Source organism: Ambystoma mexicanum, chromosome 1q (assembly GCF_040938575.1).
Source record: "Ambystoma mexicanum isolate Mex_15411 chromosome 1q, UKY_AmexF1_1, whole genome shotgun sequence".
Taxonomy (NCBI): domain Eukaryota; kingdom Metazoa; phylum Chordata; class Amphibia; order Caudata; family Ambystomatidae; genus Ambystoma; species Ambystoma mexicanum.
Window position 1 is genome coordinate 485,067,655 of NC_090922.1, and position 15,310 is coordinate 485,082,964.

General features: G+C 47.4%; 1 protein-coding gene across 1 annotated transcript in view; it reads left to right on the top strand.

Moving 5' to 3' along the window:
* Positions 1–15,310, top strand: part of LOC138529247 (phospholipase A2 inhibitor and Ly6/PLAUR domain-containing protein-like) — a 1,133,868-nt gene that overhangs the window by 131,880 nt on the left and 986,678 nt on the right. The window contains exon 2 of the mRNA XM_069640822.1: positions 1,932–2,066. Coding sequence (XP_069496923.1) covers positions 1,946–2,066 — 121 coding nt within the window. The 5' untranslated portion in view covers positions 1,932–1,945. The remainder of the gene's footprint in view (positions 1–1,931; positions 2,067–15,310) is intronic.

Sequence of the window (15,310 nt, forward strand, 5' to 3'; positions counted from 1 at the left end):
CCATGCTTTGTGCATATTTTTTGTCCGCATTGCTGGGATTAATTGGGGACACAATAGTGGCAATATGTGTCAAAATAACCGATCTGTTCAAATGTCGATCTCAGATATTCTGCAGTGGAAACTGATTCTTTGCCTGCTTGTGCACAAATATTTTAATTAAATTCACTTTCTAACAGTGGTACTGTTAACCTTTGCATTTTCCTGAATATTGTGTGTAACTGGATTTAGTTCTCTTCCGCCCATCTTACATTGTTTTGTCTGGAGGGATAAATAATGCCTTGTTACCTCTAATATTAACCAGCCATAAGGATCTTCTTCCTTGGAAAATGAGCACTTGAATATGCTTTAGATATGTGGTCACTGGTATTTATTAGTAGACCTTAAAGCTCCAAATTCACCAGCCCCTTTTTAAAAAAATGTCTTATTTTTATTTTTTACTCTATGCAAAAACAGAATTGTCTTTCTTATTTTAGTCACTCATAGTATCTGTCCCTCTTCCTCAGATTAGAAAAGGCACCAATATTTTCTCCTTAATATTGAACTTGGGGTGGGATTTCTGGAGTTTGAATGCCGTACGGAGCCAATATTGCACTGGCTCCGAATTTGGTTGAACCTCAAGGATTCTCGCCCATAAAATCCTCCAAGAATTATTGAAAAGAGATGGTCTTTTAAAATTCTTTAGTTGATCTATATAAGGAAAAATGTAGCGCAAATCGATGCACAGGCACCTTTTGTCCCTACCCTGTATCATTGACAAGTCATTACAGAAATGTTTTAAAAGAAATGTTATTGCTCACTAAAACACCTGAGTCTAGAGAATTTTTAACAAATGTAAATCGGAAACATGCAATAATTAACACGGTAGACACTTTACAAGAATATCTTACCTGGCGTAATAATCAGCATGATGGATGGTTAATTACTAGATTTTGTTTTAACCTTCTACCTTTTAAAAGCCATTACAACAAATTGGCAAAGTTAGCCTGATGATGTTAGCTGCCCACTGTGCAATGCAGCAGTTGATGATTTGTTTGGCATATTCACAAATTAGAAAGCGAACAATCCTACTGGTTTTAAGACCACTTCATTTTCGTCAATGCCACCTTGTACTGTTACCTTCCTTCAACCAGTTTGCCCTCTGCTACATGGACTTTCTTGCTATATTTCAGACAGGGAAACACGATTAGAAGAGACTATGTGGGTAATGCCTCACCTTTGTATGGGTGAGGTTTTAATGAAAATGTGTTTTATGTAAAAATTGACCAAGTGATTATGGCCGAAATGTGTAGGATTTAGGGATTATACCCATAGATGACTGTGATGCAAATCTCCTAGGAAAATAGGAATATAGGAAATTGTAAAGATAATCATGGCTATCTGATGCAATGTAAACCAAGCTGAAGCTCATCAGAGTGCCATACATGTAAAAAAATAATATTCTGTGTAATGTTTTTATATATCAATGATACTAATATGATATGTATATATGGATGTGACTGATGGATTTTATTCTATAATTAACATATTTTGCTTGCTTACATTGATGTTTGCTGATAATATCCAATAAGTGAAGAAAATCATTTCACATGCGAACACTATGGCTATATTTGGGGTGTTGCTTGCCTTTCTGGAATATTTTGTTGGTCTTCCATGAAATATTCTTGTAGGGCATCTAGGAGAGCCTACATAGATGACCGTGATAATATTTGGTGGTTGGGTTGTCTCGGGCTCTGAATGCTCTTGCATTCTGGGCAGGTACCAAAGAGAAAAGCATATCTGAAGTGCAATAGGAAGTGTTTTAGCTGTTACCTTGCTAGTATTGAGGTAAGGGTTCAAAGGGTGAACACTGTGGGTGGTTTCTTTGTAAATGTAATGCTACCATTTCCCTAGACTGGTTTAAAACCTTCTTTCTTTATCTGCCAACATTTTAGTTGTTATTGCACCTATGCTTTCAACATATGCCATAATCCGGATTGCAGAAATTCAGATATCGCCTGCACCATCTTCCTTTAGCATGAGGACAATTTGCCTCATTGCTGGTTTCTTAGCTGCTCTACTTACTAAGGGTAAGTCAATTTTTCCCTATTGTAGCAGCACTTTATGACAATATAATATTTGTCTCTGACAGAGTTGTGGAACTAAATAACTTTTGCATTCTTCCTACCCACACTTCTGAGCATTCGACTATGTCTAACGATTTAAGGTGTATAATGCACCAAATTACACCATTGTCATTTGAAAGCACTATGGAAAGGACTGGACAGAGAGGATTGTGTTCAAACAATCAAGCAACACTACATTTACGTTTGATAGCCGAGTATGACATAGCAATACAGCAAAATCATGCATATTGATCCTAAGACTCTAGTGATTAGAAACAGTGTGTTCTTGTAGAGTGGGGGTTCATATGTTAGTCACTTGGGCTGAGGAGCCTCCGAGGTTCAGATGGTACTTGGTGTAATTTCTTGATGTCTGGGAAAGCTGATGTGAAACTATCCTGCTTTGAGGTTGTTTTTTTAAGCTATTTGAATTAGATTCTATTCTAAGATGGTTTGGTAGTTTATCACAAATTTGGCGGCTGATTCCCCTAAAGACTTCCAATACAACCCTCTGCACCCCTGCAATCACCTGCCTTCTGTACTTGGGTGGTTTCAATAAATGCTCTGCTGAAAACTTGAGGTTCCTTGCTGGGGTATGTAGGGTCAACATGGCTTTGAGTTATTTGGGGCCCTAGTTGTAAACTCATTGGTGTGTGAGGCAGAGAACCATCACATTAATTCTAGCTTCACTTGTAAGCCAGTGAAGTGCCTTTTAAAGGCTGGGGTGAAACGGTGGCTGAAGATGTGTGTCTTGGGTGGTTTTGACTTGGGGAGTCTGCTGTCTAGTTAGAGTTGGGTATGTAGCATCACAGTAATCTAGGTTTGAAAACACCTGTTTTTTTAACCATCTCAACATATGGGGCTGATGGACTACAGCATATGAAGCTTAAAATGGGCTTTGCATGTGATTTTTGTTAATTTGCAGAATGTATGACATCTTAGTGTCAAAGGTTATGTCAGGGTCCTTTAGTGTGCCAATGCGGGTTCTATGGAATCTGGTCAACTGAATGGGAGCTGGTTAGGATTGGGGGAAACCAAACATGAGAATTCAGTTTTTGTAAAGTGAAGGTGCTGAATGTTCATAGCATGCTACTCGTGAACAGCCGTATGCATTTAGAGATCTTGTCCAGTGGGATGTGATTGTAGTTTAAAGTGAAAGCAATTTGAACATCATTGGGGTAGATCTGGAATCTAGATGGGAACTGATTCAGAATAGTTACCATTTGTCTGATTTATTGATTAAACTATCAGAGAGGGAGAAAATCCCAGGTAAATGCAGAATCTGGGAGTGGTGGTTTGGATCTAAACTCAATTGATTTCATATAGGTGGTTCGATTTTCAACAAAGGACAAGACACATTTTGAGGACAGATCTTCAATATATATGATGCAGTATAGTGAATGAACAAGGGTGGGGATGTTCTACAGTATCATAGGTTGCTGAGAGGTCTATGATAATAAGTACTGATGAAAAGTTGCCATCAAGCGCTTAGAAAATCTCCTCAAATTAATCAGAGCTGTTTCAGTGATCCGGAAGGGGCGGAATCCTACGTCATCTAACGCACCCAAAGAGACACAGAATTCTGAGAGTTGGTCAGTGGTGCTTTTTTCCAATATTTCATGTAACAAAAGCTATAAAAAATTGTAAAGTTGGTTGAGTTTATGCTCTCTAAGGAAGCCTTTTAGAGAAGTGCCCCCCCTCCTTGGGGGTGCTTGGAATCCTTCCCATTCTAAAGAATCTGTTGCAGTCAAGGAAGATGGTAGGAGCCAGAGTGGTGATGTTAGATTTAATAAAGGAAGAATAGAGGGCACACTTTTCTACTGATGCATTATTGCACTTCACAGGTTGAGTATGTCATTAGATGAGGTAGGGTTGAACACAGTGAAGGATGGTTGTATCCTGAAGTTGTGCAAGTAGCACTAGGGAACTTCCCTGTTAATGTTGTCCAGAATTTTTCAGATTTTATCTGAGAAGGCTTGAGCCAGTTTGCCTAATTGCTCCTGTCAGGGAGGGATTTCTTTCGAGATTTGGGAGGTGTGAGAAACCTGAGGGTATCCTTCCATATAGACCCTGAGATTCCCCTATTCAGATGGCCAGGGAAAGGCTGTCACTCTGTGGGAATCAGGACAGTAGCCAAAGTGGAGCTTTGTAGACCTTTATTACACAATGTCTTAACCAAGGTAATTGGACTCCAGGTTGACCCCACAGTTACTTCACTGTGAGGGAAAGGCACCAGGAATTCCTCTTCTCTTTAAGTTTCTCCTACTCTCACGGACCCGGATAGGCCCACCAGTTGCTCTCACTCTCCTCTCCTTCTCCCTGCAAAAAGCAACAAAAACGCCATTAGGCCAGTCCCTTTTATACCTGGTGTTTGGAGGGAAAAAGGACCAATCGGGACTAACTTCCCTCCCCCCCTGTTCGATTGGTGGGGACTCTAGACACCCACCCTCTATAAAAAGTGCTGCCTCCTCCCCACCTCCTCCTTTTAGTCTGGCTGCTTGGTTCTGGCTTCCCCTCCCTGTTGTCAGCCACTCCCCCTTCATTGGCCCCGCCCCCCCAATATGGTGTCTCCCTCGAGGACTGCCTCCCGGAGGCCCGTCCTGACTGAGGCCCCATGCTGCTGTTTGGTGTCTGCCCTGCATTAGGTAAGGAGGGGGTTCGGGTTGATTCCCCCTTATGGGTTCTTACCCATCTGTCTGGCGCACCTCCGATGCCGAGCGGTCGGCACGAGTCGGGCCCTCTAGTTCCCGAGCCTCGCTGCCGGAGGCCGCCGAAGTACACTCCGTTCGCGGGTCTCCCAGCCGCAGCGCCAGTGAACCCGGTCCTTGCGGGCACACGCGGCGCTGCGGCTGTGAGCACCCGCGGCGCCGCGGCTGTAATGCCGGCACTGTCGCGGGAGGCCGACAAGGCTCTCCCGTCAACAGGGAGACCTTCCCGGCGCCCGCCCCCAGCGTCGCGCCCGCCCGCGGCATAGCGGGCTCCCCTGTCCGTGTGTCCCGCTCCAGCCTCATATCCTCACATACCCCCACCACTGATCCAGGCCGGTCGGGCCGGATCGGACATCTAGATAAGTAATCCGCCACCAGCTGAAAGCTGGCAGGTCTATGCAAGGTATCGAAGTCGAAGGGCTGGAGGGACAGGAACCATCGTAGAACTCGTTGGTTGGTGTCCTTGTGTCTCGCCAACCACTGTAGCGGTGCATGGTCGGTATATAATGTAAACTTTCTCCCCAGTAGGTAGTACTGCAATGAATCCACCGCCCATTTAATGGCGAGACATTCCTTTTCGATAGTGGAATACGCCAACTCATGCGGAAGGAGCTTCTGACTGACAAAACAGATCGGTCGCAGGAACCCGTCTACCTCCTGCGTCAGGACCGCCCCCAACCCCAAACCGTCTGCAGAAAAAAATGCTTCCGGAAGTCCGGCATACCAACACCGGGTGGGATGATATACAGTGCTTCAGCCCCTCAACGGCCAGTATGGCTGCGTGATTGGTTGACAGGTCTGGGGAACCCCCGTTTTTCAACGCCTTGGTCAGTGGCGCAGCCAGGGAAGAAAAACCGGGAATGAAGCGTCTATAGTACCCTATAAACCCCAAGAAGGCCCTAATTTGTTTTCTGTTAGTCGGTACTGGGATCCCCTGAATAGCCTCGATTTTGGACACCTGTGGTCGAATCACGCCGCCACCGACTATATGTCCGAGGTACTTGGTTTCTTGGGTCCCTAGTACCGATTTCACTGGGTTGATGTGGAGTCCGGCCTGGGCCAGGGTGCCGACCACCTTGCGTAGATGGGTTAGATGGTCATTCCATGATGCGCTGTATATCACAATGTCGTCCAGGTAGGCCGCAGCGTATCGGTCGTGGGGCTGTAAGAGGACGTCCATCAGCCTCTGAAAGGTGGCCGGAGCCCCATGCAACCCGAACGGTAGCACTTTATACTGAAAGAGTCCCTGGGGTGTAGCAAATGCGGTTTTTTCTTTGTCAGATTCCCGTAGTGGGATCTGCCAGTATCCCTTGGTGAGGTCCAAGGTACTGAGGTAACGGGCAGCACCCAGCCTTTCCAGCAGTTCATCCATCCTGGCCATGGGATAGGCTTCGTATTGGGATATCAGGTTGAGTTGCCTAAAGTCCATACAAAATCGTACAGCCCCGTCTGGCTTGGGTACGAGTACGATTGGAGAACACCACGCACTGGTTGAGGGTTCAATGATATCCAACCTAATCATCTCTTCGATTTCTTTCTTAATGATCAACCTTCGGGCCTCCGGGATCCTGTAGGGTCTCAGCCGGACTGTCTGTCCGTTTAGGGTTTTGATACGATGCTCCATTAGGTCGGTCCTTCCAGGTAAATGGGAGAAGGTGTTGCGGTATGGTTTGAGTGTCTCCCGTATCTCGTTCTTCATGTGTTCAGTGAGTGTTTCACCCCATTGCACCTCATCCAATTGGCCGGTTGCGTGTAACAACCCCGTATCTTGGGTGGCCAGAATATTGACCGGTGCAGGCTCGGTCCATTTCTTTAGTAGGTTTATATGGTAAACCTTATATGATGGGCTTCGGTCAGGTTGGTGTATCCGGTAATTCACTGGTCCCACCACGTCCTTCACCACATAGGGACCTCTCCACCGAGCCAACATTTTGTTCGTACTGGTGGGTAGTAACACCAGTACCTTATCCCCTGGTTCTAGCTTTCTTAGGCGACAGCCCTTGTTGTATGTCTTCTCCTGCCGGTCTTGGGCTATACTCAGATGGGATTCCGCTAGTCCCCTTAAAGTAGATAGATGGTTCTTAAGGTCCTCAGCGTACTCGGTGAGGGATGTTTCCTTAGTGTTTTCCCAATCCTCTTTAACCAGATCTAGGATTGTTCTGGGCTGTCTTCCAAACAGCAGCTCGAATGGGGAGAATCCTGTTGAGGACTGGGGTGTGTCCCTTAATACCATTAGGATCAGGGGTATGACTCTATCCCAGTCCTTTCCCTCCGGGCCTGTTACCCTCTTCATCATTTTCTTGATTGTTTGGTTGTACCTCTCCACTAACCCATCCGTTTGGGGGTGGTAGACTGAGGTACGCAGCCTTCTGATCTGTAGTCTTTCACAGACTTGTCGCATGACAGCTGACATGAAGTTCGTACCCTGATCGGTGAGGATTTCGGTGGGTAGGCCCACACGTGCGAAGTAGGGGATGAGCTGGTCACATATCTGGTTAGCCGACGTCCCCTTTAGGGGGAAGGCCTCAGGGTACCGGGTGGCATAGTCCACAATGACCAGCAGGTATCGATATCCACGACTGACTGGCTCTAGCGGGCCTACCAGATCTATGCCTATTCTTTGAAAGGGTATGGTGATCAAGGGCATCCGCTGCAGAGGCGCTTTGGCTGGCTTTTCCCCACTCGTCAACTGGCAGATTTTGCATTCCTTACAGAATTTCGCCACCTCCCCATAGACCCCCGGCCAGTAGAAACGTTTTAGAATGTTTTGCTGTGTCTTTAGGGAGGCCATGTGGCCGCCACAAGGGTGATTATGTGCCAACTGGAGGACAATGCCCCTGTGTGTTTTGGGCAGGAGTAGTTGTTCCCTCCGTGCACCTCCCTCTTCCTGGAAAACCCGATAGAGTAGGCCCTGTCTAGATGTAAAACCGGCTCCCTTGGTCAGGTCTGGGTCCCCATTAGTGATGGCCCTTTCGCGTGCCAATGTTAAGGTAGGGTCCGTCAGGGTTTCTCCCCGGATGGAATCCTCATGGTCCTCTGGGTTCCAGGCTATCCGTTGGGTGGCATACATGGATGCGCACTGAGCAAGGCGAGCTTCCCTTCTTTTCATAGTAGGTCTCTCTCGTCCCTGGGTGTTCGGGGGGATGGGCTCCCTGGCAAAAGGTGCTTCTTCCCACCATCCCTGCTCTAGGGCTTTGATAGTCTGGTGGAAGTGGGGTAGATCGGTCCCAATCACCACTGGGGCGGGTAAGGAGGGGAGGACGGCAGCTTTCATCTCTGTAATATTAGGGCCCACTTCTACTGTTATGGATTTCATGGGGTAGGTCCTCACATCCCCATGTATACATCGAATGGGGATACTAACATTGGCGAGGTAGGGAGAATCACTTACGGTTGGTAGTACCGCCGTCTGTCGACTTCCACTGTCGAGTAGGGCCCTGGCTTGGTTCCCGTCTACCCGGACGTCCATCTCGTAGAGACCTTGGCACCTTGGTCGTTGCTCTGTCCTCATGAATCCGATCTCCATCGGCTCGGTACCTCTCTTCCGGGGACAAAACCGGGCTATATGGCCCCACTCGCCACAGTCATAACATTGCGGTTGTCGATATCCCGTGGACAACTGGATAGATCGTGGGTTGGGACCGCGCCTTTTCTCCTCGGATCCAGAAGGGCGTCCTTCCGTTGCTCTCCATTTGGGAAGCCCTCCTCGCAGGCTCTTGGTTGGGAGGGGTTCCAACGATGGCATCGGATTGCAAATGGGAGATCCGCCTCCAAGGGGTTTACCCGCTCCCCCTGCCTTTTGGTAGGCCGACGCTATGTCCACCGCCTCAGATAAGGTGGGCCTGTGATGTTGTCGGACCCATCTTTGCATCGGAGGGGGTAGGGCCTCAATGAACTGCTCGAGGGTGACTTTATCTAAGACATCTTGGAGGCCTGTTCCCGGTACTTGTAACCATTTCTCGGTGAGATCTTTAACCCGGTAGAAGAGTTGTCGGGGGTTCTCCCCCGGCTTGAGTTTAGTGTCGCGCAGCCTCATTCTGTAGGCCTCTTCGTCAAGTCCTAACCGGTCCAATACCGCCTTTTTGATTTCAGCGTAAGGCGTGGTTCCGTTTGGGTTAACGGCCTGGTAGGCACCTTGCATGATGCCGGACAAAAGGGGAGCAACATACTGGCCCCAGCGGTCCACCGGCCACTGAGCGTTTCGGGCGATTCTTTCGAAGGTGGTGAAAAAGGAAGCCGGGTCTTCGCCTTCCTTGAAATTTTGCAACACTGCGGAAGGGACCATGGGCAGGTTTCGGGTGCCGGTGACAGCATCCGTCAGGTGTTTTATCGTCTCTTGGTGTTTGTCCTGAGAAGTGGACTGCAGGGTACCTTGCAATTGTATTGCCTGCTGAAAGGCTTGGCGATCAGCGGCCGCCTGCTGGGCCTGCAGTTGGAAGAGCTGTTGTAACTGTTGTTGCCCTTCTGATAGTGTCTGTATTATTTTCTCCATCGCGTTCTCTCTATCCTGCCGACTACGCCACTTGTGGGAATCAGGACAGTAGCCAAAGTGGAACTTTGTAGACCTTTATTACACAATGTCTTAACCAAGGTAGTTGGACTCCAGGTTGACCCCACAGTTACTTCACTGTGAGGGAAAGGCACCAGGAATTCCTCTTCGCTTTAAGTTTCTCCTACTCTCACGGACCCGGATAGGCCCACCAGTTGCTCTCACTCTCCTCTCCTTCTCCCTGCAAAAAGCAACAAAAACGGCATTAGGCCAGTCCCTTTTATACCTGGTGTTTGGAGGGAAAAAGGACCAATCGGGACTAACTTCCCTCCCCCCCTGTTCGATTGGTGGGGACTCTAGACACCCACCCTCTATAAAAAGTGCTGCCTCCTCCCCACCTCCTCCTTTAGTCTGGCTTCTTGGTTCTGGCTTCCCCTCCCTGTTGTCAGCCACTCCCCCTTCATTGGCCCCGCCCCCCAATATGGTGTCGCCCTCGAGGACTGCCTCCCGGAGGCCCGTCCTGACTGAGGCCCCATGCTGCTGTTTGGTGTCTGCCCTGCATTAGGTAAGGAGGGGGTTCGGGTTGATTCCCCCTTATGGGTTCTTACCCATCTGTCTGGCGCACCTCTGACGCCGAGCGGTCGGCACGAGTCGGGCCCTCTAGTTCCCGAGCCTCGCCGCCGCTCGCCGCCGGAGGCCGCCGAAGTACACTCCGTTCGCGGGTCTCCCAGCCGCAGCGCCAGTGAACCCGGTCCTTGCGGGCACACGCGGCGCTGCGGCTGTGAGCACCCGCGGCGCCGTGGCTGTAATGCCGGCACTGTCGCGGGACGCCGACAAGGCTCTCCCGTCAACAGGGAGACCTTCCCGGCGCCCGCCCCCAGCGTCGCGCCCGCCCGCGGCATAGCGGGCTCCCCTGTCCGTGTGTCCCGCTCCAGCCTCATATCCTCACACACTCTCAGATCCCAACCCAGGGTGGATACGCGAGGGAGGGTCACCTGGGCAGGAGAGCTCAGGGTTTCTCTCATGGGAAGACCCCAGGTGGGACGTGGTATCCCAAAGGGACAGAAGACGAGGAGGATTAAGTCCCTGAGGCCTTAATGGGCTATTTCCATTCAGGGCGCATTCCACTCCATGACTTTTCTTCGAGAAAAGGGAAATGCAAAACCTTATAATACCAAGGGAGATGAGACCCAACATCCATGGATTACTATTACCACAAAACCTCGAATAATGGCCACACCCTTTTTTATTAAGGACCGACAGATCCCCACATAAAGTAGTGAGACAGTTTTCTAATTTACCCTAAAACCCTCTCCCTATACTTCCCGGGGATATTTACAATTTCATTCATACTCCCCCTGCCCATTTCCAACAAACACTGAGAAGAAGAGGTGACTGAGTGCATTGAGGATTGCCTCTGGAGAGCACCTTAAGAAACAGTAGGAAGACTGTTTCTAACCACTACTAGCTTTTCCGAAGAAGAAGAAGAAGAAGAAGAAACCACACACAGGGTGACGATACATTTGAACACTTGCAGAACCCTGCTGTTGCGAAGGTCTCTAACAGGCAAACAGTATAAAGTATAAACGTTGGGGAAGGGAGATTTACCTCAGCTCTATGAGGTGGAGCTGACCTAAAGGAACTTTGTGAAGCACAGAGGAATTGTGTTTGTTTTGGAACATTGTGAATGAAGTAAACGGACCAAGGGTGCCTGAGCAACTATTAAGAAAGGAATATATTGTTTTGGAACTGTGAGAAACGTCACATTGGGCTAGGGACGGCCAGAAGAAGTCAATGAAGATAAAAAGTGCAAAGTATTGAACTGTTGAATTACTTGGGCAGGAGGCTTATGGGACTTATGAGAAACTGGTAAATTGTGCAAACTACGCATCTTGAAAAACTTTGTGAATACCCCGGTGAGGGCCACTTTCATAGCCATTCTGACATTATTTTGAACACTTTTGGATACATTACCCCACATTTAGTTATTGTAGAGCGTCAGGGCAAGTATTGGTTTATGACAGACTACTGTTTTGGTTTGACCAACTGACTTTGTCTATTTGGTTTACTTTGATGGTCAAGACTACTCCCATTATAGTGTTTCAAAAAGAGAGGGCTTAATTGCAAGTTGCTCAGGCAGGCCAATCCCTGTAAAACAGCCAGAAAAGTCTTTATTTGGTTCACTGGGTTCCCAAAAGATGTCGCGGGTCACTGGTTTTGGACGGAAAATAAGCCCTGACCGTCCTCAATTAGACTAATTAAGAAGAGAAAACTCCAGGACTCAACACCAATAGAAAAGAAAACGATTATTTTATTGTACAATCAAATTTGAAGAGTTAGCCCTCTCCTTGGTGATTACACGTGTTTCGGCTCCCGGTGCAGCCAACGCGTTTGAATTTGAACAGCAGGATTACTGATTATGGGGATTTGTCCCAGTTATTACTTTCACCTGACAACAGTCATATGGACTGTATCGTGTTATCGGCCCTGATTTGATAAAGGCTCAGGCGAGCCGAAACACGTGTAATCACCAAGGAGAGGACTAACTCTTCAAATTTGATTGTACAATAAAACAATTGTTTTCTTTTCTATTGGCGCGGAGTTCTGGAGTTTTCTCTTCTTAATTACTCCCATTATAGATCTAGGGCCAGATTGGAAGTCTCCAACCCCAGTGAAATTCAATAAATGTTTTCGAAACTTGTACCTTTTGCGTCTGTGTCTTTCACTTGTGATACCATGCCTGTCTCACATAGGGTACAGTTGATTATTTGAAGATTTTGAATACTTCAGAAGAAAGGTTAGTAGTCAAGCAGAAACTGTTCTAAAAGAAAGTATTTTTCTTTCAAACATGACTCTATCCTCTGGACTGGATTTTCCAGGAGAGTGTATCACACAGAATGCGACTGTGTCCATTTAGGTTCCAGATTTCACAGGGTTCTAGGCCATTGCCAAACGACTTATTAGCCTTATGAGGATTTGGTTATTTTCTGGATGGCCTGGATGGCCTGGCCTAGTATATCTACCATTCTGGTTATCTTTTAGTTGAGCAATTCTAGAAGACGATGATTTGAGTCCTGGTTAGTGACTTGAATGGCATCTGCATTAAATGTAGAATTAGAGGGTGCACAAAAAACAACGGTTCTATAGGAGAGTGGTGGTACAAACATACACAAATTAGAACCTACTTGTATAAACGCTCAGACTGAAGGAAGGGAAGGACACCCAGCCAACAACACTCGATTGTCTCTGGCATCAGCTCTCACAGTTTGTTGATTTTTTCATAAAGGATCGGATCCCTAAGATGGACAGCTACGTAAAAGATTCCACCAACATGCTAATCTTACTAGACTTGCTCCAATAAAACCCTGAAGAAGAATGGCTTGTGACAATAGATATAGAGTCACTCTATACCAGAATACCCCAACGAGAGACACTAGACATGCTTAGTGGCCTGTTACACTCCGGTATCGACTTACAGGGAGAACCCCCTAGTTTCATCTTACAACTCGGTGAAATGGCCCTCACTAGAGACTATTTTCTGTTTGAAGATACATTTTACCAACAGATCTCGGGAACAGCGATGAGGGCCACCTTTGCCCAAAGTCTCGCCAACTCATATGTTGACCTTTTCAAACACCAGCACATCTACTCCGACGCCAACCCCTACCTTGCACAACTGACCGTTTGGCGCTGCTATATAGATGACATTTTTGTGATTTTCAAAGGGTCAGACAATGAACTAGCCTCATTCCATGCCTGGTTGAACTCACTTAACCCGCATTTGAAATTCACACTGGACAAGGACAGACACAGGACCCATTTCTTCGACCTGGCCATCCTGGCCGAAAATGGGGGCCTTGATCAAGCATCTACAAAAAGTACACTGATAGGAATTCCTTGCTCTGCAACTCAAGCTACCACCCAAAAGCCTTAAGATAACCTCCCATTCGATCAGTTTTTACGGTACTGGAGGCTGTGCACACGGACATCTGTCTACACCTCACAATCCAAACAACTTAAAAACCAATTGGTTTGAAAGAGGTTATCCGATGAGAATCATCAAGGAGACCTGTAAAAGAGCTAGGAATATCCCCATGTCAGTTACTTTATAGCAACATGCTAAATGTGAAAACTCTACAGGCTTCAGAGCAGTCTTTAGCTACTCGCGCTGTCACGACCCTCGCCCAAAACCCCCTTGTTAGGCAGAAACCTGTGCAGTTCCCTCTGGGATCACTGCAAAAGATTTAGGACTACAGGTGTTTGGCAGTAAACCCACTTGGTAGCAGTCTGTACCACACAGATTCACTTGGTAGCTGTGGCTGAGCAGTCAGACTTCCCTCAAGAAGAGTTAGGCAGTATACAGAGTATTCACAATAGGTCAAAATAACACAGTAGAACAAGTAAACACTGACCAGGGATTGGTGTAAAAGAGATATCATTATTTAAAACCACATCTAGAAAATCACACAGGCACTAATAGTAAGCAATTCAAAAACACGGTCACTAAAAGATATACACTCCCTTAGAAGAATATTAGACAAGTCTTAAGTAAAGCCCCACGTATTTTCAGACAGCGCTGAGCGCTTAACGCAGATGGCACTCTAATAATTCGTTTTAAAAGGGAGAGAAAAGCAGAGAATAAATTGAAACGGGTCCCAACACTTTTACAAGAAAACAACAAGAGAGGAAGGCAAAGTAAAACCGTGAAGTTAGAGTTCAGTAGGCTGGATCCACTTTAAGAGGATCAAACGAAATGTGTCCAAGGTCACACGGTTGTAGTGCACAAAAGTCTTGAGAAGGTTCAAAAAGAGTTGGACCAAAGAAAGGGACCAGTTAGAAGGTCAAGGCGGCCAGCCCAGCCCAGTCCAGAAGGTTAAAGGGTTATTATTACCTTGTAGCAATCTTTAGAAAGGGAGGCCTGGCGGACACGGTACCTTAAAGTGGTGAGACTACTCCAGCGGGGGCAGTTGTTCCTGGCAGTGGATGCAAGACGGTGCTTCGTCCAGGGGAAGAGGATCTCGTCGGGGAGGAAGACACGAGTCCGTTGCACTGCCAGGGAAGAAACCAGCCGCGGAGTTTCTCAGGTAAAAGGAGTAGTCCTTTGATTCGCGGTCCAGTAGTAAGTGGCTATCCGGTTGCCGGGGTGCTTGGCACAGGCAATTCGACCACAAGCTGGTCTGGGGTGCGAAGAGAAGAAGGTAAACTGGTTGTGCCCACCAGTCAGGGGAAGAAGCCTCTTCAGCCGGGAGATCTTTTCTGTCGTCGGGAAGTGGTGAGTCGGTTCCGCAGGGCTCCACAGGTAGTGTCGTCGTGGTAGGTCGGCTCAGCTTCTCCCTCGTCGGATTCTCAGGTCCTGTGGTGACTTCTGAAGTTCCAGTCCCCAAAGCCCTGCTTTTATGCAGCACACCCCCATTCACTCAGCCTAGATGTCAATCAAACATGCTAAGTGGTGAGCTGGCCAGCTCACCACTTGGGCCAATCACACAAGAGTGCGACTTGAGTTACCAAGGTAACTCAGTCCAGGGTGCCTAAACCCCCTCCCACACCTCTTGTGGTACCCAGACAGAGTGGCACCACTTTTGGAGGCTTCTGTGGAGAAGCCCACCAAAAAGTGGAACAAAGGGCTCGACTTGGGTTGGAGTCACAGAAGAGAACACGAGCGCCATTTTAGAATCGAGTCCTGGCAAAAAATACCAACCGGCGAATTAATATTAAATAAATAAACCGGCAGTATGTTCGAGGCTATGAGAATTAAATAATTAAAGTTGGTAGCCTCGAACAATGGGAAAATCCCATATGGATATATTTGCGGTCGAATATAAAAAGTAGTATCCACTGCCACCAACCGAAACTCGATCAGGGGGGACGGAGATGTGCCCCCTCGACTAACAGACCCCGGGGCAATCGAATTGCCCCGACCAGTACGTCCACAATATGATGGTTTGTACTGGTTTCTGTTAATAATTTGGGACTAGTAAAGCCAATGGTGACTTTACATGCCCTGGGAGACAGTA